The sequence below is a fragment of the Aquarana catesbeiana genome, linkage group LG07, assembly GCF_042186555.1.
Source record: "Aquarana catesbeiana isolate 2022-GZ linkage group LG07, ASM4218655v1, whole genome shotgun sequence".
Classification (NCBI taxonomy): Eukaryota; Metazoa; Chordata; class Amphibia; order Anura; family Ranidae; genus Aquarana; species Aquarana catesbeiana.
In genome coordinates, this window is record NC_133330.1 from 45,628,272 (window position 1) to 45,651,791 (window position 23,520).

At 42.8% G+C, this 23,520-nt stretch overlaps 1 protein-coding gene across 1 annotated transcript in view; it reads right to left on the reverse strand.

The window, feature by feature from the left end:
* FAM107A (family with sequence similarity 107 member A) overlaps positions 1-23,520 on the reverse strand; it is a 271,788-nt gene that overhangs the window by 174,981 nt on the left and 73,287 nt on the right. Inside the window, exon 2 of the mRNA XM_073592128.1 lies at positions 2,721-2,784. Coding sequence (XP_073448229.1) covers positions 2,721-2,784 — 64 coding nt within the window. The remainder of the gene's footprint in view (positions 1-2,720; positions 2,785-23,520) is intronic.

A 23,520-nucleotide genomic window follows, 5' to 3' on the forward strand; every position in this document is an offset into this window, starting at 1 on the left:
TAATACACATGTGACTAGTGCCGGCGCTAGTGTGTGCTTGCGGGCAAGCCACTGGTGCCAAGTGCTGGAACTCGTTCCAGCACTTAAAATCAGATAGTATGTGGCACTATTCTACCCTTCTGTACCAAACTGTAAAAAGCAAGATCACCAATACTGTATCAATCGGTATACGTACAGTCCTCCTACTACAAATGCAGGTGTGTGGCAGTACACCTTACAACCACTCCAAAAAATCCAGGAAGAACTCAGGTTTCTATCTCAGTAATAATAGTATACAACTTCCTAATTATTAAGTGCACCGTGCTTAAATAGTCCCAGCAAATACTCTGCACAACAAACAAGGACTGGTGAGTTTACATATAAAATATGCATAAATAAATTAATAAAGTGCCTTGTGCAAAGTGCAATCCCTAATGCGGTAACCAAACCACATAATAATAAGTGACACTATTTACCAAATAAACTTAAGTGACATAATATATAACTGTAAATACAGCTCAAAGAGTTACTAAAGTGCAAAAGATGAATGCAAGTGCAAAAGATTATTAAATTAATAGGTTAAATTATTAGGGATTACGTAGGGATGAGTGTATTACTGCACAAATATCGCTTTGTATAATATTATTTATATGTTATTGTGGGGATTTTTTTTTCGCATCCTGAGTTGCAGTTCACTATTTATGATTATTTTTGCACATTGGGTATTATATTGCTATAATTTAGAGAAGACGAGTATACAGTCCATATGTTATAGCACGAAGAATCCCTAATAATTTAATAATTTAATAATCTTTTGCACTTGCATTCATCTTTTGCACTTTAGTAACTCTTTCAGCTGTATTTACAGTTATATATTATGTCACTTAAGTTTATTTGGTACATAGTGTCACTTATTATTATGTGGTTTGGTTACCGCATTAGGGATTGCACTTTGCACAAGGCACTTTAATAATTTATTTATGCATATTTTATATGTAAACTCACCAGTCCTTGTTTGTTGCGCAGAGTATTTGCTGGGACTATTTAAGCACGGTGCACTTAATAATTAGGAAGTTGTATACTATTATTACTGAGATAGAAACCTGAGTTCTTCCCGGATTTTTTGGAGTGGTTGTAAGGTGTACTGCCACACACCTGCATTTGTAGTAGGAGGACTGTACGTATACCGATTGATACAGTATTGGTGATCTTGCTTTTTATAGTTTGGTACGGGAGGGTAGAATAGTGCCACATACTATCTGATTTTACTACTTATTCACTGGGGTGTTGAGTGCACCCATCTATGTTGGCAGCTTTTTATCTGGTACCATTGTCTAATGCTTAGGTTGTTCATTTTATTTTATATATGTGGTTGTGGTTTTGCGCATTAGTCCTTGTATTCTCGTTCCAGCACTTGGCTCCACTTCAGGACAAAGCCTTGATTCGACGGGACGCTGGGACTTAGATCAAATCGCAGGAAAGTCCCAGCGAATCTGGGACAGTTGGGAGGTATGTAACAACATTATATTATAGCACAAAGCAACAGCACACAATGGGGTTCATTTACTAAAACTGAAGAGTGCAAAATTTGGTGCATCTGTGCATGGCAACTTCTAATATAAGTTTGTTCAATTAAGCTTTTACAAAAAAAAATGGAAGCTGATACAGAGTTGCACCAGATTTTGCGCTGTCCACTTTTAGTAAATCAACCCCTATATGCCAGTGAAGTAAACGGTGGGGTTGATTTACTAGAACTGGAGAGTGCAAAATCTGGTGCAGCTTTGCATGGCAGCCAATCAGCTTCTAACTTCAGCTTGAAGTGCAGAATTGCATTACACTGTCCTCTCTGTTGTTTTGCGTGTGATGGCTGGGGTGTACTCAGTCAGTCCCTTTAAGTGGCTCCTAGATTTCAGAAAGCTGCTGCACTGGCCTTTGGCTGAACAAGCTGCTCCTGGCTTGGTTTGAAGTCTGCAGCCAAGCCTGTCTGAGACAATAGCTGAGTGATAACCTGGAGCTTTCTTCCCCTACGTGCCCCCACAGCAAGCGGCTTGCTATGGGGGCACTCCGCAAAGGGGAGGGTATGACAGTTTGTTATTATTATTTATTTTTTTAAATGTTTTCCGTTACAATGACTTTAATAACTAACACTGGCTGAGGGAACATGGACGAAGTGGGGAGTATCTAGCTAAGACTAAACCAACTACCTGTAAATCGGAGGGGAGGGCAGAGAAAGATACCAAAATCATTTTAGTAAACAAGTTGCAGTGGCCCAAAATCACCACTGGATGTCAGCATATTACAAAATAATAACAATCTCTAATGCAGTTCAATACAACACAGAAAAATGACATGAAAGTGGGCCAGAACAACAGCCCTGTGTGGCACTGCAAAGTCTTTGCAAAGAAAACATCCTGGTCAGGTCCTCTTTCTACTGAGCATGTACATTGTAGCCCTATTCATTCCTATACATGAGTTGTACTTATGGTGGCCTTTGGACATGTAGAAGTGTATGGCTTATCCATAGGAATGGATGGGGCTGCCATATACATGGGAGGAAAGGGGTGTGGCTGGGATATGTCCTTTGCCGTGGCAAGACAGAAAAGATTGTGGGAGCAGAGAGGAGGATAAGTATTTTATCAGGTGACCTGTACTCAGGGTGGTGCTGATGGGGTTACATAAAAGACGACTTCACTAAAAGTAAAGTTTTTTTTTTCAGCAGTTAGTTTTAAAAAAGGTCTTACCTGTGCCATTGATAACATGCTTTCCATTATTATTATGGTGCTTAGCGTGGAGAGAGTATTCCTTCTGTAAAATAAAATAAATGAGATTTAATGAATAATTTGGACACATCAGTATTTCAAGTTTTGTTTTGAAAGGAGTAAAGACGAAAACTTGTTTCCTGGAAACATCCTAGCAAGTGATGGAGCGGAATGCATGACAACAACATTAGGACCCATGGCAGCAGCAAACCAGAACTTTATCCCTACACATAAAGAAATACAAAAAAAATCCTTACCTTCCCTGACTCTGCAAATACTATTTCATATGGGTCTCACATGCTCCCCATCCCAGACACTGCAGCTTATAGTGGGAGTGTTTCAGCAAGAGGCAGTGCTGTCACTCCAGAAAGCAGTGGGCAGGACTAGGCGTGGCCAGGTGCTGGTTGACAAGCTACAGACTTGTCCTTCAGCAATGACAATACTGATAACTACGCCCCCTACAATCTTCTCATCCCACCATAGTGCAAGCAGGCAACCGCTTGAAAGTGGCAACTCTGCTTTGAATTCTAGAGCAGTGCACCATTGTTGCCACACCATCACAGAAAGCTACTTTAGGTGGACTTCATTGTCAGATTCAATAGTTATTTGCTGCACTTTGCAGGGGGACAAAGAGAAAACTGTAAATGCAGATGCACTTATAAGTAGGCGCTGCAGCACATTTTTGTAATGAGAGGCCATAGTTCTTTTTAGCCATTATTCTTTGTTATTCATGATTCATTTTTATTCAGAATTTATTTAACTGTTATATATATGTAATATATGCTAATAAGGTACAAAGCATAGTGGGTGCTCAGCTTCAATGCATAGGGTTCTGGCGCTCAGCTGGGGGCAGAGGGAACAGGTACGCTGTCCAGCCCCACTGCAGGAAACCTGTCACAATCTACGGCTCCGTTCACAACTAGGCATTGCTATTTTACAGGCATTTTTATGGAGTTTTTTTCATCTTTTTTGCAGTTTTTTAGTGTTTTTGTACAGGCATTTTCAAGGTTAAAAGGTCACCAATGTAAAAGCAGTAAAACGCCTATAATCCATAGCTCTCAACTGTCCCTGATTTCGAGGGGTTGTTCCTGATTTGGAACAATGTCCCTCTGTCCCTCTTTCCTCCTCATTTGTCCCTCATTTTGGTCTGATCTATAGAGTTGTATATAAAATGCACTTTTTATCTAACAAAAAGTGTTTCCCAGTGCTAAATTCTGATTTCTAAATTGCTGCATTTGTAAATTCCAAAAGCCAATATAAAGGAATAGAAGTGGTAAAAAAAGCACTTGTGGGTTTAACCAATCTTGTTTTTTTTGTACAATTCTCCTTTAAGGGGGTGTGACAAGGGGTGTGTCCTATGCCTGCATACTTTTACTGATAGGTGTCCCTCATTCCCATCTCAAAAAGTTGGGAGGTATGGTAATCTGCCAAAAAAAAAGAAACTACTGTACTTTTTTTTTTGAGCGACAGGCGTTTTGCTTCAGGTGACAGAATGCTCAGATGTGAACAGGGGGTATTGAAATGAATGGGTTTGTCTTGTTGGGTGTTTTTAGAGCTGAGGCTTACAGCATAAAAATGCCCAAAAATGCCTAGGTGTGAACGGAGCCTAAGGGAGGGTGACAGCTGCTGTGGCTGGATGATGTACTTAGTGGTACTTACATGTAGCGCTACCCCTTCAGGAGCCGCTGGAGTATGTTTGGTTCCGTACTCTGCCTCTCAACCCCAAGAATAGTCTCAGCCCCTCTGGCACACCTGGCAATAGTGTAAGTGCAAGGAGGACCAATGAAAACACAGAAATTGTCTTTACTGCAATATTTCTGTGGAAAAGGGTAACAGACAATAACAGTATATATTCAAGAAATCTATCTGGGGAGCAACAACTGAGATCAAGAGCAATATATCTCAATACTATATTCAGACTGCTTTCAGGGGATTCTAAACCTGAGAATAACCCCAAGAGCAGAGGCAAACACTTCAACAATACAGCATTTTTGGCATTTTTATTATTCTTTTTTTTTTTTTTTTACTAGTAATGACGGTGATCAGCGATTTTTATCAGGACTGCAACAGATCGGACACTTTTGACACTTTTTTTGGGACCAGTGACATTTATACAGCGATCAGTACTAAAAATAGCCACTGATTACTGTCCAAATGTCACTGGCAGGGAAGAAGTTAACACTAGGGGGCGATCAAGGGGTTAAGTGTTTCCTCGGGAGGTGTTTCTAACTGTGGGGGGAGGGGACTGACTGGGAGTATAGAGAGATCGCTGTTCCTGATCACTAGGAACAGCAGATCTCTCTCTACTTCCCTGATAGAACGGGAATGTGTTTGTTTACATTGATAGATCCCCATTCTGGCTCTCGGTGGAGTGATCACGGGTGGGCGGCGGACATCGCGGCCGCTGGCCACGCGCATTTGCATCACGCCGCGGACACACACTTGCGCGCCTGCTATTGCTCTTAAAGCTCCCGACGTACACCTACGGCGATTTGCACAGCCGTGCCAACCTGACGCAGTATAATGGAGGCTGGTGGGTAAGCGGTTAATCTCTGCAGCCTCAGCTGCACAGAATGAATGAATGAATGGACAGCAATAGCTCTGCACGGTACGGATCATTGACTCTATTCATTAAGAAAATATGTTTTCATCACTTTACCAGAACATTGTAGTAAGTTGCCACATCCCTATGTATTGAAAGAAAGAAGTACCTCCTAAATGGGACTATAAATGGCAACAATACTACACAAGTATATTAACCACATAAGGACCAAGCCCATTTTTCAGACTCTGTGTTTACAAGTTAAAATAATTTGTTTTTGCTAAATTACTTAGAGCCCCCAAACATTATATACAGTATATATTTTTTCTAATACCCTGGAGAATAAAATGGTGGTCGTTGCAATACTTTGTCACACTGTATTTGTGCAGCTGTCTTACAAGCGCACTTTTTTGGAAAAAATCCAATTTTTGAATTAAAAAATAAGACAACAGTAAAGTTAGTCCAATTTTTTTTTTATTGTGAAAGATAATGTTCTGCCAAGTAAAATGGATACCCAAAATGTCACGCTTGAAATTTGCGCCCGCTCATGGAATGGCGACAAACTTTTACCCTTAAAAATCTTCATATGCGAAGTTTAAAATTTTCTACAGTTTACCAGTTTTAAGTTACAGAGGAGGTCTAGGGCTACAATTATTGCTCTCGCTTGAACGATCGCGGCGATACCTCACATGGTTCGAACATCATTTTCATATGCGGGCGCTACTCACGTATGCTTTCGCTTCTGCGCACAAGCTCGTCGGGTCGGGGCGCTTTACAATTTTTTTTAATGATTTATTTTACTTTTCATTTTTTATTTTGCCACTGTCCTTTTAAAAAAAAAATGTGGGTCACTTTTATTTCTATTACAAGTAATGTAAACATCCCTTGTAATAGAAAAAAAACATGACAGGACCTCTTAAATATGAGATCTGGGGTCAAAAAGACCTCAGATCTCATATTTACACTAAAATGCAAAAAAAAAAAAGAAATATCATTTGAAAAAAATAAATGCTATGGAGCCGAGCGGGGGCCATCTTTCCCTCACTCGGGAACCAGGCAGTGAGGTGACAGGACGCAATCGTCTCCGCTACCGGCGACGGAGACGTCCGAAGCGCGGCGGGAGGGGGGTGGCCACTGTCGCGGAGACCGCTTTTATCTCAAAGAGAAACGCATGGCGTTCCCGTTCCCTAGCTGCTGCCATAACCCCGGTATTTAGCGTCAAAGTACCGACGTACATGTACATTGTTTTGCGCGCAGTAGTTGAAATGTATGTTTTATTAAAATTGGGCAAAAAATCGATCACACATGTGATGATTGATAAAAAAACACATGGACAATTAACAAAAACACATCATTTCTTGCAGTTGAATATTATTGTACATGAGGTCTGAGTAGTTACTCTCCAATGTCTGTAAAAAATCTTTGATACTGACGCGATTCGGGTTCAAGCCCTTTTGTCAGGGTTATTTATACAGGAGAATTTATGTTCAGCATATAGTAAATGGTGCAGCACTCAAGCGCACAAATATTCAGGCAGAGTCCTCACTGACAGTGGATGGCGTGGTTGGAGGACTGGTCTAGCTTCCGTTTCGACCTATAATGCCCCAAGGAGGATGCAGTATCAATTTCCCCCCACACTTTATGTGTCAAATTGGTAGCAGAGACTTACTTGGTCAAGGAATGATCTCCCAGTATAGGCCGGGTCAGGCCTTTTCACAATCCTTCATATAAAAGGAGAGAGTGTACTGGATATGTATCCCTCTGTCCTTGTCCTACTTCTGGGGATGCATGGAGCGCGCTGTCCACCCTGACATTCATTAAGACAAAGAAGGGCCGGTAAATGACACATTTTTACCGTCCCCTTCTCCATCCTGACAGATCACACGCAGCACCGGAGTGAAGAGGGGGGAACCCAGGAGAACTGCAGGGGGACAAGGGGTGGCCAGGAGAGCACAGGAGCCAGGGGGAGCAGGAGGTGGATAGAAGGAGCAGCGGCAAGGCATGTAGAGGAACAGATCACCCGAAAATGCTGGTGATCGGTTCCTTTATATGCTGCCTCTCTTATCCAAGTGTACAGGGGGCCGCACGGGCCCCCTGGAGTATGGTGCTGGGATGCAATTGTGAACCCCTGTACAAACGCCCCTGGTGTCACTCATGTGACTGTGCCTAGGGCAGCAAGGTAAGTGTGGGCAGCACCAAACTTCAACATTTTTCAGGAGCTTAATTTTCAGAAGAGCTCATCGGAAGCACTCTTGTAAATGCAGTGATGTAATAGGTTCTAGTATGATGGGTCATTTAGGTGGTGTTTGGTTTTCTTTGGATAGTTGGAGGCTGATGATAAAGTAGACCTATCCCATTCAGTGGCGGCTGGTGGTATTTTTTTTTGGGGGGGGGGCAGCAAACAATCCACAGGCACTCCCCCTGATCGGTCAGTCACCAGCCCCTCATCTAGGTCACAGGCAGGAGGAGGAGGAAGCGGCATCTCCTCCTCTTGGTGCTTCACGGCGGCTTCCCTTGCGTCTCCACCCTCCTCCTCCTCTGTGGCCAATCGGGTGACGGGTCTCAGGACCTGCTTCCTGATTGGCCAGGAGGAGAATCAGTAGGACAATAGCGAATGTTAATTTGCTATTGTCACACAACTGGGTGGGCTTAGGGCGCAGTGCTCTGTGGCCCGAGCCCACCCTTTTTTTTTTTTCAGGCTCAAATCACGTGCTTCTAAAAAATAAAAGATAAAAAACCCATTGAAATCCATGCGTCCGGCGCCCTGCATGTAGTTTAGGGGGCCGGATGCATGGATTGGGGGCGGTGCCCCTGCACCCTGCATTACGGGCCGCCACTGGCCACATCCCTAATAAACCTGTCTACAATAATAAAATCTATAAAAAAACTAATACCATTGGTAGTAGCTACTTACCTCCTTCTCGCCTTGCAGAAAAGACTAAATTTATTAAAACACTCAATAGGGCCACTCACATGTTATAAAATTATTCAGTATTATTACATGAATGGCCCTATTGAGTGTTTTAATAAAGTTAGTCCTTGCTGCACTTGGAAGTGCTTTCCTTTTTCTCTCATTGTCCATACAGAGCCTGCTTCTACTCCTGGAGAGCTTGCCCAAGTGAGCAAACTTTATTGAGTTTTAGAGACTTTTTACTGGACTTTTATATTATTCTGAGAGGCCAATACACCCTTGTGCGCCTATCTACTCTTCTACAATTACCGTACCTCATTCTTGCACCCTTTCCTCAGTCCATGCACTTTGTCTCCCTGTGTGTCAGAAGCCCATGACATAATTTTAAAAAGACCTTCATCAGGGACAAGCTTATTCCTTATTAACATTTGTGGCTCATCTTACACATTTTCTGTACCACATCACTCTAATCTATGAGGGAAAAAAGGGTTAGGTCTTATCTAACAGTTCGGAAAGAAGGCCTCCCTAGAAGGTACTGCTGATGTGGCTTTCCTGGGGTACTTGTGAGGCTCTGATCACATCACCAGTGCCTTGAGGAAACCAAAAAAGAAGCCTTTATCAACTTTTTTGACTTTAAGGAACCCTTGAAATAACTCATTGGCCACTGGGGAACCAATATTAATTATATCTACAGCTCACAGTACTTTAATGTGATGGTCAGTGGGATAAATGCTCCTAAAGGGCCGTACACATGGGCTGAATATCGGGCGGAATCGGCTGGTTCATTTGAAACCAGGTGACATTCGGCCCATGTGTACAGCAGCTGGTCCAACAGAAGCCGGCTGAATGCCTGGCGAAGGGGCATGACCAAAAAAGGTCTGATGATCGGTATCTGGACAGTGCTGTCAGCCAATGGCTGAGAGTGTTGACCGGTGTGCTCTGGTGGTGGGGGGGGGCAGGTCCCCTGTCAGTGGAAGTTCCAGGTGAGAGGTGAGTTGGGAGGAATTAGAGAGGAGACATTACTGGAAGTGGCAGCAGGGAAGGGCATGTGAGGGAGTCTTAAAGGGACCACCACCATAGGAGATCCGAATCAAATGAAAAGGACTACAAGTGGACTAGCATCGATGGAGGATGATTTCTAAATGTAATCAAAGTGTATTTGGTTACTCATTAAGGTGAGAATACTGGGAGCACTGAGGTGTCACTATCAGGGGGAAGTACACCATTTGTTTTTATGTTGTCACACTGAAGCTGCCTACACTGAAGGAAGAAAACTGGGCCCCTTTTTTATCATTTGATACAGACAATTATGCACTTTTAACACATGTGCACTTTAATTGTATTACTTTTATGCACTTTTTGCGAACTGCTCTGTTTGATGATTTGATATATATATCTTTATGTCGGATCATTTGAGGTTATTGGTTTAAATTATCAGTTATTATTTTTGGTTTGCGCAACACTTATTCATATTTACTAGTTCCCCTGTGAGAACACAATAGCTCAGAGGGGGAGATCTCTGTACTAACATCGGATTGTTAGTACATGATATCCTCCCGCGCTCTTCAGTTTTTTTTTTATTCGCCCCCCCACTTGGTTGAAAAAAAGAAAACTCACAGTGTGTACTCAACTTTACATTTGTGGTCATTGCGAAGAATCCTCTACTTACAGATTGCTAAAATGATCAATGAGCGTGAGTAGGAACTTATCTTAGAGGCAGAAATTGCTCATTGCTCAAGGAACCCCTAGCAACCTCTGGAGAAACCTTAGGATTCCACGGAACCCTGGTTAAGAAACCCTGCCAGAAAGCGACAATAAAAATTGTAAGTAAAAGCAAAATTAATTTATTTTACATAGGACATGGGCATGTTTAGAAATCAACATGTAACATGGATTTTTAGCTTTGTGAGAGAAAAGGTCCTCTTTAATATACAAGGCGTGTATGTGCTTTTTTTGCTGTTAAAGGTCACAGTCATTAATGGTGTTAAAATAATTTGAACATGATACATTCATTCTAAGTATTTTAATTAAAAGAAAAAAACAAACAAGCAAAAAAGTAAACCATTGCTTGCTATAAGTCTATTAGTATAGCTGAATATTTAATATTAACTTTTGTCAATAAAGAGTAAGTATCGTTCCAGGTTTCCACTCAGTCAATATTTACTTTTAGAACCTGTTGGTTCCCTTGATATTCAGGTCAATGGAATGAAAATCAAATGAATTTGTTCGCAGGACTCCTCCAGCTTTAACCTGAACAACTTATAGCCAGCTTTGCAGAAACAGATCAATAACGGATCTTCAACGCCAAACTGCATTTTTATGCCTTTTTGCAAATTGTTGTTCATATACAAATATTACTTATCAAGAGGCCCTGTTCAGCCAAATACACTGGAGTTGGCTGTATATTTGGTCACATGACCTTTGCGTTCTAATTCACATTATTTTGTATTTTAAATTTTGTACTGTAGTTAAAGCGGAGTTCCACTCATTTAAAAGTCAGCAGCTACGGGGCGTGGCTTGGGCATGACCGAGTGAGGCAGGATAACTCCACAGCTCCTCACAGAACACCGCTTTATCAGCATCTACTGGGGCTTACACGGTCATTTTCGGGCACACCGAGAGATGTCTCAACGCCGCAGGGCACACTCGCAGCCGCGCATCACAGCAAAGTCTGTCCAGGGCTCCAGAAATGCCTTCTTTACTGACGGAGGACAGCCGTGGGGTGGAGTTTCCAAGATGGCGCCCGGCCGCGGCAGAGGTAGAGACGCTCATCCCACGGCCCACTCCTCCCTGCAGCCGGCAGTCTCCCCTATCCCATCGTCGAAGATGATGAGTGATCCAGACCCTCCAGAGTCCCCTGGCTCCTCCACCTCTCAGGACCAGTGCTCAGATGTCTCAGAGCTGCATGGAGACAGGGATCTGAGGCAACACATATGGTCTCTACCTACCAGGGAGGACCTGGAGCGCTTCGCCTGTAGGGTGAAGAAGGCCCTGAAACAGGAAATCGAGCAGCTGAAAACAGATACCACTCAGCTGGACAACAGACTAGAGACACTGGAACAAAGATTTGAGGATTCTCTACCTGCCATTACCCAGCTCAGAGACAAGTGTGTGTCGCAGGATCAACAGATTGAGGCCCTGGTATGCCAGCTGGACGACTATGAAAACCGTAGTTGCCGCTCTAACGTCCACATTCGTGGGCTGCTCAAGGCAACTGCTACCAAGGACATTATCCCTACCCCTACTGCACCAATTGAAATTGATAGAGCGCACAGGGCCCTCAAACCGCCTTCACAGAATGTGGCGATTCCTAAAGACGTCATTTGTAAACTGCACGAGTTTACGGTCAAGGAACAAATCATGCAACGCATGCATAAGCGCCCACATTTTGATTTTGATGGGGCCCGTCTGTTCTACCAGGATTTGTCTCGCCGCACACTGAAGCAACGCAGAGCTCTTCATCCTCTCCTGGAAGCTATGAGGGCAGCAGGCGCAACTTATCGCTGGGGATTCCCATTTCACCTCCAAGCTACGAAAGACAGAAACTCTGAAACGTTACTCACAAAGGATGACCTCCCCCACTTCCTCTCTCATCTGGGCTTAGAGCCAGATGCCGGCTCCAGAGGCCGTAAACATTCTTCACAAGGTACCTCACATGCCGCCACCGATTGAAAAGACTCTGGAATCCAGACTGAAGAACTGTGTTCCCCTTGAATTCTCTTGAATTTCCCAGAGTCCTTACAGCCGTAAGAGACCCCTTGTCCACCTTCTCCATCTGGACTTCCTAAAAATGTCTACTTTTGACCGGCTGTGGCCGACAAGAGATCTGTCTCTTTTGAGCCCCTTCCGAGGCTTCCATTCCTTGACCACTGAGCTGGCAGGGCTCCTACATACCAGCACCTACTTCCCCATGTAGTTATAGCAGAACACTCTGTGAGGAGCTGGCACACCTCGGACTGGGCATGTCTGATCACGTTTCCCCCATACCTCTCCTAGCGCTTTGTGCAGGGACACACTTTGGTTCCGCTTACTACCCTTAGGGAGTGTTATGGCACACCTCTGGCTGTATGTTGAGGGTCGTTGTCCTGCTGGAAGATGAACCTCCACCCCTGGATCAAGTCTTTTGCAGACTCTAATGCCGTGTACACATGGTCGGACTTTGTTCGGACATTCCGACAACAAAATCCTAGGATTTTTTCCGACGGATGTTGACTCAAACTTGTCTTGCATGCCCATGGTCACACAAAGTTGTCGGAAAATCCGATCGTTCTGAACGCGGTGACGTAAAACGGGGCAGTAGCCAAAAGCTTTCATCTCTTTATTTATTCTGAGCATGCGTGGCACTTTGTCCGTCGGATTTGTGTACACACGATCGGAATTTCCGACAACGGATTTTGTCGTCGGAAAATTTTATATCCTGCTCTCAAACTTTGTGTGTCGGAAAATCCAATGGAAAATGTGTGATGGAGCCTACACACGGTCGGAATTTCCGACAACAAGGTCCTATCACACATTTTCCATCGGAAAATCTGACCGTGTGTACGGGGCATTACAGGTTTTCTTCTAAGATTTCCCTGTATTGGGCTCCATCCATCTTCCCATTAACTCTGATCAGCTTCCCTGTCCCTGCTGAAGAAAAGCATCCCCACAACATGATGCTGCCACCACCATGTTTCACGGTGGGGATGGTGTGTTCAGGATGATGTGCAGTGTTCATTTTCCACCACACATAGTGTTTTACTTTTAGGCCAAAAAGTTCAATTTTGGTCTCATCTGACCAGAGCACCTTCTTCCACATGTTTGCTGTGTCCCCCACATGGCTTCTTGCAAACTGCAAATGTGACTTCTTATGCCGCGTACACACGGTCGGACTTTTCGTCTACAAAAGTCCAACGGACGCTGACGGACTAAAGCTGGCTGGTAATCCGATCGTGTGTGGGCTTCTCCGGACTTTCAACTGACTTTTTTAGCCTCAAATCCGACGGACTTTAGATTTGAAACATGCTTCAAATCTTTACGTCGTAAGTACGACGGACCCCGAAATCCGCTCGTCTGTGTGCTAGTCCGACGGACAAAAACCCATGCTAGGGCAGCTATTGGCTACTGGCTATGAACTTCCTTATTTTAGTCCGGTGTACGTCATCACGTACGAATCCGTCGGACTTTTGTGTGGTCGTGTGTAGGCAAGTCCGTTCGTAAGAAAGTCTGCCGCAAGTCCGCCGAAGGTACGTCGGAAGTATGTCGGACAGGCTGTCGGACTTTTGTAGACGAAAAGTCCGACCGTGTGTACGCGGCATTACGGCTTTCTTTCAATAATGGCTATCTTCTTGCCACTCTTCCATAAAGGCCAGATTTGTGGAGTGCACAACTAATAGTTGTCCAGTGGACAGATTCTCCCACCTGAGCTGTGGATTTCTGCAGCTCCTCCAGTTACCATGGGCCTCTTGGCTGCTTCTCTGATGAATGCTCTCCTTGCCTGGCCTGTCAGTTTAGGTCGACAGCCATGTCTTGGTAGGGTTGCAGCTGTGCCATACTCTTTCCATTTTCAGATGATGGACTGAACAGTGCTTCGTGAGATGTTCAAAGCTTGGGAATTTTTTTTATAACCTAACCCTGCTTTAAACTTCTCCACAACTTTATCCCTGACCCGTCGGGTGTGTTCCTTGGCCTACATGATGCTGTTTGCTCACCAAGGTTCTCTGACAAACCACTGAGGGCTTCACAGAACAGATATATTTATACTGAGATTAAATTACACACAGGTGGACTCTATTTACTAATTAGGTGACTTCTGAAGGCAATTGGTTCCCCTAGATTTTAGAGTTTTTAGGGGTATCAGAGTAAAGGGGGCTGAATACAAATGCACGCCACACTTTTGAGATATTCATTTGTAAAAAAAACTTGAAAACCATTTATCATTTTCCTTCCTATTCACAATTATGTGCCACTTTGTGTTGGTCTATCACATAAAATCCCAATAAAATATATTTACGTTTTTGGTTGTAACATGAAAAAATGTGGAAAATTTCAAGGGGTATAAATATTTTTTCAAGGCACTGTAGCTATGAGGTCGGACAGAGCTCCATCCCTCCCCATGTGCCTGTTCGACAATATAGCTATATACAAGAAGTGATGGGACACAGATAGAAAAAAAATCAAATTTTAGTACAGTAGGTGAGTATTAGTAGTTTGTTTTTTGCTTTCTATTTCAGTAGAACATGTTCCATCTTCTTCTTTGGTGTCCCGGTGTCACAGGGACAGGAAGTGAGGACAAATCTCGTCAATAGGGTCACAGACAGCTATAAAGAAGTTCTAAACTTCCTCAATTTGGTTAGAGTTGAGCATTAATTGGCTGAGAAACTTGTCAGTTTGTCTTATAAGACTATGGGGTTGATTTACTAAAACTGGAGAGTGCAAAATCTGGTGCAACTGTGCATGGTAGCCAATCAGCTGCCAGGTTTTATTGTCAAAGCTTAATTGAACAAGCTGAAGTTAGAAGCTGATTGGCTACCATGCACAGCTGCACCAGATTTTGCACTCTCCAGTTTTAGTAAATCAACCCTCATGCGAGAGAAAAAAAAATTGCATTGCATTGAGGATAATGGTCTAAGGACTTTAAAAAAATATTTTGTCAGCACTATATGAAGGAATTACATAAATATAATTATATACATTTCTAAAGTAACCTAAAATTACAGGTTGTCCACTGGATTATTTTAATTACCAGTATAAGCTTGAAATTAGCCAGATAAGAAGAGGCTTCAAACGTTCGGTCACTAAACTGATTGTGATTTGTGACAATATGGAGCTGTTGATACCGTCTGTTCATATTAATGAGTCAACTGAAGTAAATCTGTGCTGCTCTCTGGGAACACATATTGCTGTCATCATAAGTCACCGCTTATATAGAGACATCTGTAATGGCTTTCTCATTAACACTATCCCTGCTGTAACATACTAGATTGCTTTGTACATTATAGACCCCAACCAGTGCTTATCTATAGTACTTTTATAGTACAGTAAAACCTTGGTTTGAGAGCAACTTGGTTTGAGAGCGTTTTGCAAGACAAACAAAATGTTTTAATAAATTTTGCCTTTATATACAAGCGATGTCTTGATATAAGAATAGTGTCATGTCACAGCTGAGTATAAAAAAGAAGAGAGGAGCCTCTAAGTATAGCTGTAAAAAAATAAAAAAAAAAATGCTTTGATATGCAAGTGCTTTGGATTACAAGCATGTTTCTGGAACGAATTCGCAAACCAAGGTTTTACTGTATTAGACAAATTACTGTGAGTTTCATGTATTCATTACTATAGTATAAGTAAAGTATAATGTCAGTTTTCAGCTTTTAGCACTGTCGCACTTTGAATGACAATTGCGCTGTTATGCGACACTGTACCCAAATTTTTATCATTTTTTTTCACACAAATAGAGCTTTCTTTTGGTGGTATTTAATTACCACTGGGTTTTTTTGTTTAACAAACGAAAAAAGACCAAAAAAAAACAACAACAACAGTTTCTTATAAAATTTTTCAAACAGGTAATTTTTCTCCTTCACTGATGTGTGCTGGTAAGGCTGCACTGATGGGCACTGATAGGTGGCACTGATGGGCAGTGATGAGGCAGCACTTGTGGGCACTGATAGGTGGCACTGAAGGGCACTGATAGGTGGCACTAATGGGCACTGATAGGCAGCACTAACGGGCACTGAGAGGCACTGGTAGGTGGCACTGATGGGCACTGATAGGCAGCACTGATGGGCACTGACAGGCAGCACTGACAAGCCGATAACCAGCTTGTGTTTACATCTGTGATCAGCTGTCATTGGACACAGCTAATCATTTGGTAAAGGGAAGCTATAATTGGCCCTTTACCCCGATCTGTGATTAGCTGAGTCAGAAGGACTCAGCGATCACAGAGCGTGTCGCCTGTGCACTGCAGTGGGTGCGCGGGCAGCGCAATCATGGGAGGATGTCAATTGACTCCCTCCCAGCAAAGTAAGTCCACACTGTAGCCGTCATTCGGTTATAGCACAGGCGGAAAGGGGTTAAAGTGGTTCTAAAGCCTAAATGTTTTTCACCTTAATTGATTAAGCTAAAAAAAATCCACACTACCTGTCCTTCCCCTCTCTGTCCCTAAGCACTTACCTGGCTCCATGTCACCTCTCCAACTCTGCCCCCTGGCTCCACCTGCTTTCACAGGAAACACTGAGGGTAGCAGAGCCATAGGCTCCTGATGTTATCAGTCAAACTCCTATGAGAAGGAAATTGGAGTGTGGCTTACTGGCGCTGTGTGTGTCTATAGATGCACAGAGCCCAGCTCGGAAGCTCGCACGCATGGGTGCCTTCTTTGTACCCAGCTTGCTGAAGGAAGCGCCCTAAGGAGGGAGGAGCCAACAGTTCCAGTGAAAACTGTCAGAAGAAGTGTGGCCTTTCTATCCAACATCGTTGCACAGAGCAGGTATGTATAACCTATTTTTTATTGAAAAAAAAACTTTATTAGCATTTTAAGTGGTCCTATTACCATCTCTACCTTTTTAAGCTGAAAAAAGTAAAAAAAAGTGTAATCGCCAAGACCCCATTCATGTTCTTAAAGCAGAATTAAAATCTAAAAATAAATTCTTGAGAGGTAAAAATGTTTGGCATTAGGGATATGCAAAGTCTCTACTGTCAAAAAAACTTCTTCCTCTTTTCCCTAGCAATTTTTCATTTCCTGTGTACATTCTTGGCCCAGCATTGTTATTATCATTATACAGGATTTATATAGCGCCAACAGTTTGCGCAGTGCTTTACAATATAAAGGGAGATGGTACTTGTTCAATTCCATACAAGGGGGTTAAGAGGGCCCTGCTTGTGAAAGCTTACAATCTAATATCAGATCAGTAAAATGTGTGCATTCGCAGGAGATACATCAGCAGTAGCCACCCAATGGGTGAAGAGGATGCATGAGAAACCCAATAGTAGTGGTGGTAGAATTTACTGGACCAGGGGAAAGCACACTTGTAAGGTAAGTGTACCATATTATGTATACTTGCACATTATGGGAAAGGCCCAGCACATAGTGGTTTAATGCTGCTTTAATTGCTTCAGCCCAGGAAGATTTTACCCCCTTCCTGACCAGAGCACTTTTTGCGATTTGGCACTGCGTCGCTTTAACTAACAATTGCGCGGCCGTGCGATGTTGCACCGAAACAAAATTGACGTCCTTTTTTTCCCACAAATAGAGCTTTCTTTTCGGTGGTATTTGATCACCTCTGCGGTTTTTATTTTTTGCGCTATAAAAAAAAAAAGTGACAATTTGAAATATACGCAATTTTTTAACTTTTTGCTATAATAAATACCCCCCAAAAATATATATATATATAAAAAAAAATGTTTCCTCAGTTTAGGCCGATATGTATTCTTCTTCATATTTTTGGTAAAAAAAAAAATCGCAATAAGCGTATATTGATTGGTTTGCGCAAAAGTTATAGCGCTTACAAAATAGGGGATAGTTTCATGGCATTTGTATTATTTTTTTTTTTTTAATTAGTAATGGCGGTGATCTGCGATTTTTATCGGGACTGCGACATTATGGCGGACACATCGGACACTTTTGACACTATTTTGGGACCATTGTCATTTATACAGCGATCAGTACTCTAAAAATGCACTGATTACTGTGTAAATTACACTGGCAGTGAAGGGGTTAACCACTAGGGGACGATGAAGGGGTTCTAGGGAGTGATTTTAACTGTGGGGGGGATGGGCTACTAGTCACATGACAGCGATCACCGCTCCCGATGACAGAGAGTAGTGATCTCTGTCATGACACAAGCCAGAACAGGGAAACGTCATTGAGTCCGCCAGTCTCATGGGCACGGTCACGCTGTAAACGGCGGGTGCGCGCGCGCCTGCTATCCCCGCCCATTAAAGGGGACGTACAGGTACGCCCATTTGCCCACCGCTGCCATTGTGCCAACGTATATCGGCGTGCAGTGGTCGGTAAGTGGTTAAAGTCCCTCTGTGCCCGTTTTTCACTGGTGCAAAAATTGACACTTCTTGAAGTGTCAGATTGTTCAGGCTTCCTCTTGCTTCCAGCACAGTCTACAGCAATCTGTGCTAATGGTGCAGAGACTGGGAGAAACAGCAGAGATTAGGAAAGAAGGCTGTAGAAAATCTGGGAGAGTATGGAGTAAGATCCCATCGCTGCGTTGCATTACTTGAATGGCCTGCCCAGAGACAAGATGACAAACCCCCGGAAGTGAACAAAAAAAATTTTGTGACCTATGGATGGGGTCTCCATTCCAAGGCAGCATATATATATACACAGGTATTTGAGCTAGCATAGAGTTAATAGAGAAAATTAGAATCCGGTTGAAACTGCTGGGGACAGGGTCTCTTTAAATTTTGCTCTGGAATTAATGCAGCAAAAATATTGGATAAGAATTCCCAATATAACTTAACAGTTTTGTTCTTTTACTTCTGAGAAGTAAGGTTGTCCACTTTTGTCTGTAATCAAATAATCATTTTTAGTTGGGATTATGTTTTTTTGTTTTTTTTTAATTAAGGGTCTGTTAACCAAAACTTGATATTTCCATTTTTAGTAGATAGAGAGTTGAGCTAATTAGCAGTTCCCAGATCTGTGCACCTACTGTTTCCATTATGAGGGGTTCCCACTCTCCCTGTTTGATTCCCAAGATATAATTATAAGTAAAATTTAACAAAGATATTCTGGAACACAAAAAGGTGGGCTGAAACACACAAACTCCCAGGTGAGCCGGAACAGAGCCAAGAATTATAGAAGGTAAAATGTACTGTTAGAATACTGAGGATATATAAGAAACCAGGAGCTGATTTAGGACGTGAGGCTTGAAAATATCACCTTTATCCCGGCAAGGCTTGCCCATGCTTATTCTGGCAGCAGTGACAGATGTTTTCGGAATTGCAGTCAGCGTGGGGATGTCTTAAATACGTGGTGGTCTTGCTCACATCTGATCGGCTTCTGGTCCAGGGTCTTTGACCTACTATAAACCTTATTTCATGTAATGGCCTGTAAAGATACCTGGCTGGCTTACTTACATTGCCCTATAGTGTTTTTTTTCACACCTCAGCAGAAATTTGCCTCATACCTTTTTATATCTGCCAAGCAAACTATTGCCCAGGCCTGGAGGACTCCATCTGCTGCTTTTCAGGGAATGAAATAAGAATGACCCCTATGATGGTTAGTGGGCAGATGTCCAGTGTTTTGAAGGACTCTCATGCAAAATCCTTGAAGGTTTGGGGCTCCTGGATAAGTTACTCCTGCCTGTCCCTGCCCCCGACTAGGTATGGTCGACTGTAAACCTCACTTGTACATGTCCAGCGTCTGTGGTACTTGCCCTCTCCCGGGGCCTCTTCTCTTTCTTTTTCCTTTCTCTTCCCCCCTCTCTTTCCTTTCCTCTTCATTCCTGATATGAAAGTTATTAAATGGAGACTGATGTCCAGTTGGGGACAATGCTGAATTGCCCATGATACTTACCTAATCTCTACCCTGGTCCTTTTTGGTCCTAGTAACAGTTCACAGCTCTGTTATTTATCATACATACATATGCTATTTTTGTACATGCCTGTGCAATGTCGCCCTGTGTGGGAAACCATGGCTTGTTATACCCTCTTGAAACTTAAAGTGGTTGTATAGTCATTTTTTTTACTTTTACCTACAGGTAAGCCTATAATAAGGCTAACCTGTAGGTAAAAAAAATATCTCCTAAACCTTTACGGTTTAGGAGATATTCCCCTTGATATGAGCCGCTGACTGCAGCGGTGCATGCGCACAGGGGATTCTCGGCTGAAAGCCGGCAACTGCCGGACCTTGCCGAGTAAGAAATCTCCCGCGCGCATGCGCGGGAGTGACGACATCGCGGTTTCAGCCACTCACAGCGCTGGAACCGCGATACCCGGAAGACACGCCGAGGCAACATGACAGCTCCCTCGGCGTGGACCAGGTAAGATATCGACGCCTAGTTCTAAGGTAAGTATTTCATAATGAGCTAGTATGCGGTGCATACTAGCTCATTATGCCTTTTGCTTTACAGGGGTAGAAAAAAAAATTTTTTTTTTGCGGGTATACAACCGCTTTAATAAAAATATTAAACCAGAAAATATCACTTTTAGGTAAACCTGACCCCATTAAGGACATCTATGCTGAGAATATATGTAGGCTGCCATTGTAAAGATGTCATGGTCAATTGGTATTTGGTGCATTGTGGATGTTTAGAGAATGCAGAAAGTATTTCTCTTTCAGTCTGAAGGTTCATGAAATAATTCCATACATTTCATTTGCTGGACTAGAGCTCTCGTATGAGCTCACCCTAACATTGAAGCCTGCAGTAAAAGTAATTTACAGCTTCCAGTGAAATATTGCAAACTTTAATTCTTTAAATGTCATGTGGCATATTTAAAAGGAATTATATCACCGAGGCAAGAATGCTTGGAGAGGCAGTTCAATAATTAGAGAGAAGTAGCATGCCCTTGCCAAATCTGTCCAGAATAATGTTACACTATAGAGCTAAATACTTAGATATTCCTACATCCTGGCACACAATAGTCATAATAGTGCTTAAAGTGACCCATGCCATTCCTCTTACTATGCCATCCAACAGCACCTGTGCATAGAGGCTGTTGTAAGCTCTCTACTATTCCCTTTCTTATGCATGCAACAGCTCTTCGGCCAATTACATAGCTCCCAACTGTCCCTGATTTCGAGGGACTGTCCTTGAATTGGAACAAAGTCCCTCTGTCCCTCTTTCCTCCTCATTTGTCCCTCATTTTGGTCTGATTTATATAGGTTGTATATAAAATGCACTTTTTATCTTTCAAAAAGTGTTTATCAGTGCTAAACTTTTCATTAATTTCTAATTTGCTACATTTGTAACTTTCAAAAGCCAATATAAAGGAATAGTAGTGGTAAAAAAAAAAAATGCACTTGTGGGTTTAACGAACCGTTTTTTTTTTTGTATAATTCTCCTTTAACCACTTGACCTCTGGAAGATTTACCTCCCTTCATGACCAGGCCATTTTTTGGTAAACGGCACTGCGTTACTTTAACTGACAATTGCGTGGTCGAACAACGCTGTACCCAATTAAAATGTCTTTTTTTTTCCCACAAAAAGAGTTTTCTTTTGGTGGTATTTGATCACCACTGCGTTTTTTTTTTTTTTATATTTTGCGATATAAACAGAAAAAGAAACAATAATTTTTACTTTTTGCTATAAAACGTATTCAGTAAAAAAATTTAAACCAATCAAATGTCTTCATCAATTTAGGCCAATATGTATTCAGCTACAATTTTTGGTAAAAAATAGGAAATCACAATAAGCGTATATTGATTGGTTTGTGCAAAGTTATAGCGTCTACAAATTATGGGATATACTGTATACTGGAATTTTTATTGATTACATTATTTTTACTAGTAATGGCGGCGATCAGTGACTTATAGCGGGACTGTGATATTGCGGTGGACATTCAGACACTAAGTGGCAGATTATGTACTAGGTATTTGATCTGGTGCAGCCAAACTGCCTTTCTGCTGTATGTGTATGTTATAAGATCGGCAAGCAGTTAAGGGGGCATGGCAGGGTGTCTGTCCTACGCAGGGCTTTTTTTTCTCAGAGAATAGGTGCAGGAACTCCCCCCTTCTGAGTTCCCCCTTGTCTACGCACCCTATGCTCCTCTGAGCACTGGCCCTTGGTCCCACCCTCTACCCACCTCCCAGTACTGCCCCAAGTATCATTTTGTGGTGCTAAATAATTTGTATGGAATTTGCTCTTATCTAATAACAAGAAAAGCAGTAAAATAGATCCCCTGGTGCCAGCAACAATAGATCTCCCAGTAACAATAGAACCCACCCCAGCAACAACATATCCTTCACACAATAATAGACTCTCCGCAGCAACAATGGGCCCCACCCCAGCAACAATAGGATCCCACCCTAGCAACAATAGATCTCTAACACAACAATAGACTCCCCTAGCAACAATGGACCCCACCTCAGCAACAATAGGACCCCCCCCAGAAACAATAGACCTCACCACAGCAACAATAGATCCCTCACACAACAATAGACACCCCCAGCAACAATGGACCCCACCCCAGCAACAATAGGTTCCCCCCCCTCCCCCGCACACACACAAACAATGGACCACCCACAACAAAATACCACCCCCAGCAACAAAAGATCCACCCAGCAACATTAGACCTCCCAGCAGCAACAACAGATCTCCCAGCAGCCAGCATCAATAGATCCATCAGCATACAGCAATAATAGACCTATCTCTCAATAGTAGATTCCTAGCAGCAACATAAGACCCCCCAGCAACAATAGATCCTACACACAAAAACAGATCCCCACCAGTGACAATAGATCCCCCAGCAGCCAGCATCAATAGACCCTCCAGCACACCCCTTACATGCATTTAGTGCTGGAGGTGCCGGAACTGCGTTCCTCCGCGTTCCCGCTGAAAAAAAGCCCTGGTCCTACGCCTACATACTTTTGCTAATAGGTGCCCCTCATTCCCAACTCAAAAGGTTGGGAGGTATGCAATCAGATAAGGAGGGATAACGAAATGGTACCCAAAAAGACTGAGTAGAACTGACTTACCTTTAGAGCTCATTCACACCAAGGAGCACATGTTGGTGTGCATTATGCACAGTGAGTTGTTAAAATACATTGTAGTGCTTGCCTTTTTTCCCATTTTTTACTTTTTAACTCTCCCTGTAGAAGTGATTAACAGTTTGAGTTTTTATAGCTGCTATCTTGGGATTTCTAGAGAGCTGTGACATGGAAACGGGAATAATAAAGAGCTCATAACAACCTACATGTACAGGCACTGTTATGTGGGATAGTAAGAGGAATGACTCCTGATTCTGTGCAAATCTCTGCTAGAGCCCAACTCCAAGAAAACTTTTGAAATATAAAATAGTCCCCCAGTGGGAGTTGAAGTGACCCTGTGACCACAAGGCCACTTTTAAACAAGGCTTAGCCTGTAAAAGAAGAGCATGTATTTAGGCAAGCGCTTGGCTAAAAATGAGAGTGAAAGAAACACTGGCTGCAGCTGCTCTCTGTAGCTGCCTGTCATGCTGAACTGGTAAACAGCAAAAGGATGGAGCTGAGCAGGAAGAGTTCAATAGACCGAGTCAGGCAGCAGTGAATTTTGGAACAATATTCCACAGAGAGGAGAATGCTGGAAGGAGGGAAAGGAGCTGCATTTTCCCAGGCTGTACAGGACACAGCTTCCTCCTGCCGTGAGGGAGACCAGAGAGTGCACATTTGTGTCATGTATGCACCATCACTGCTGGATTTCGGCAGC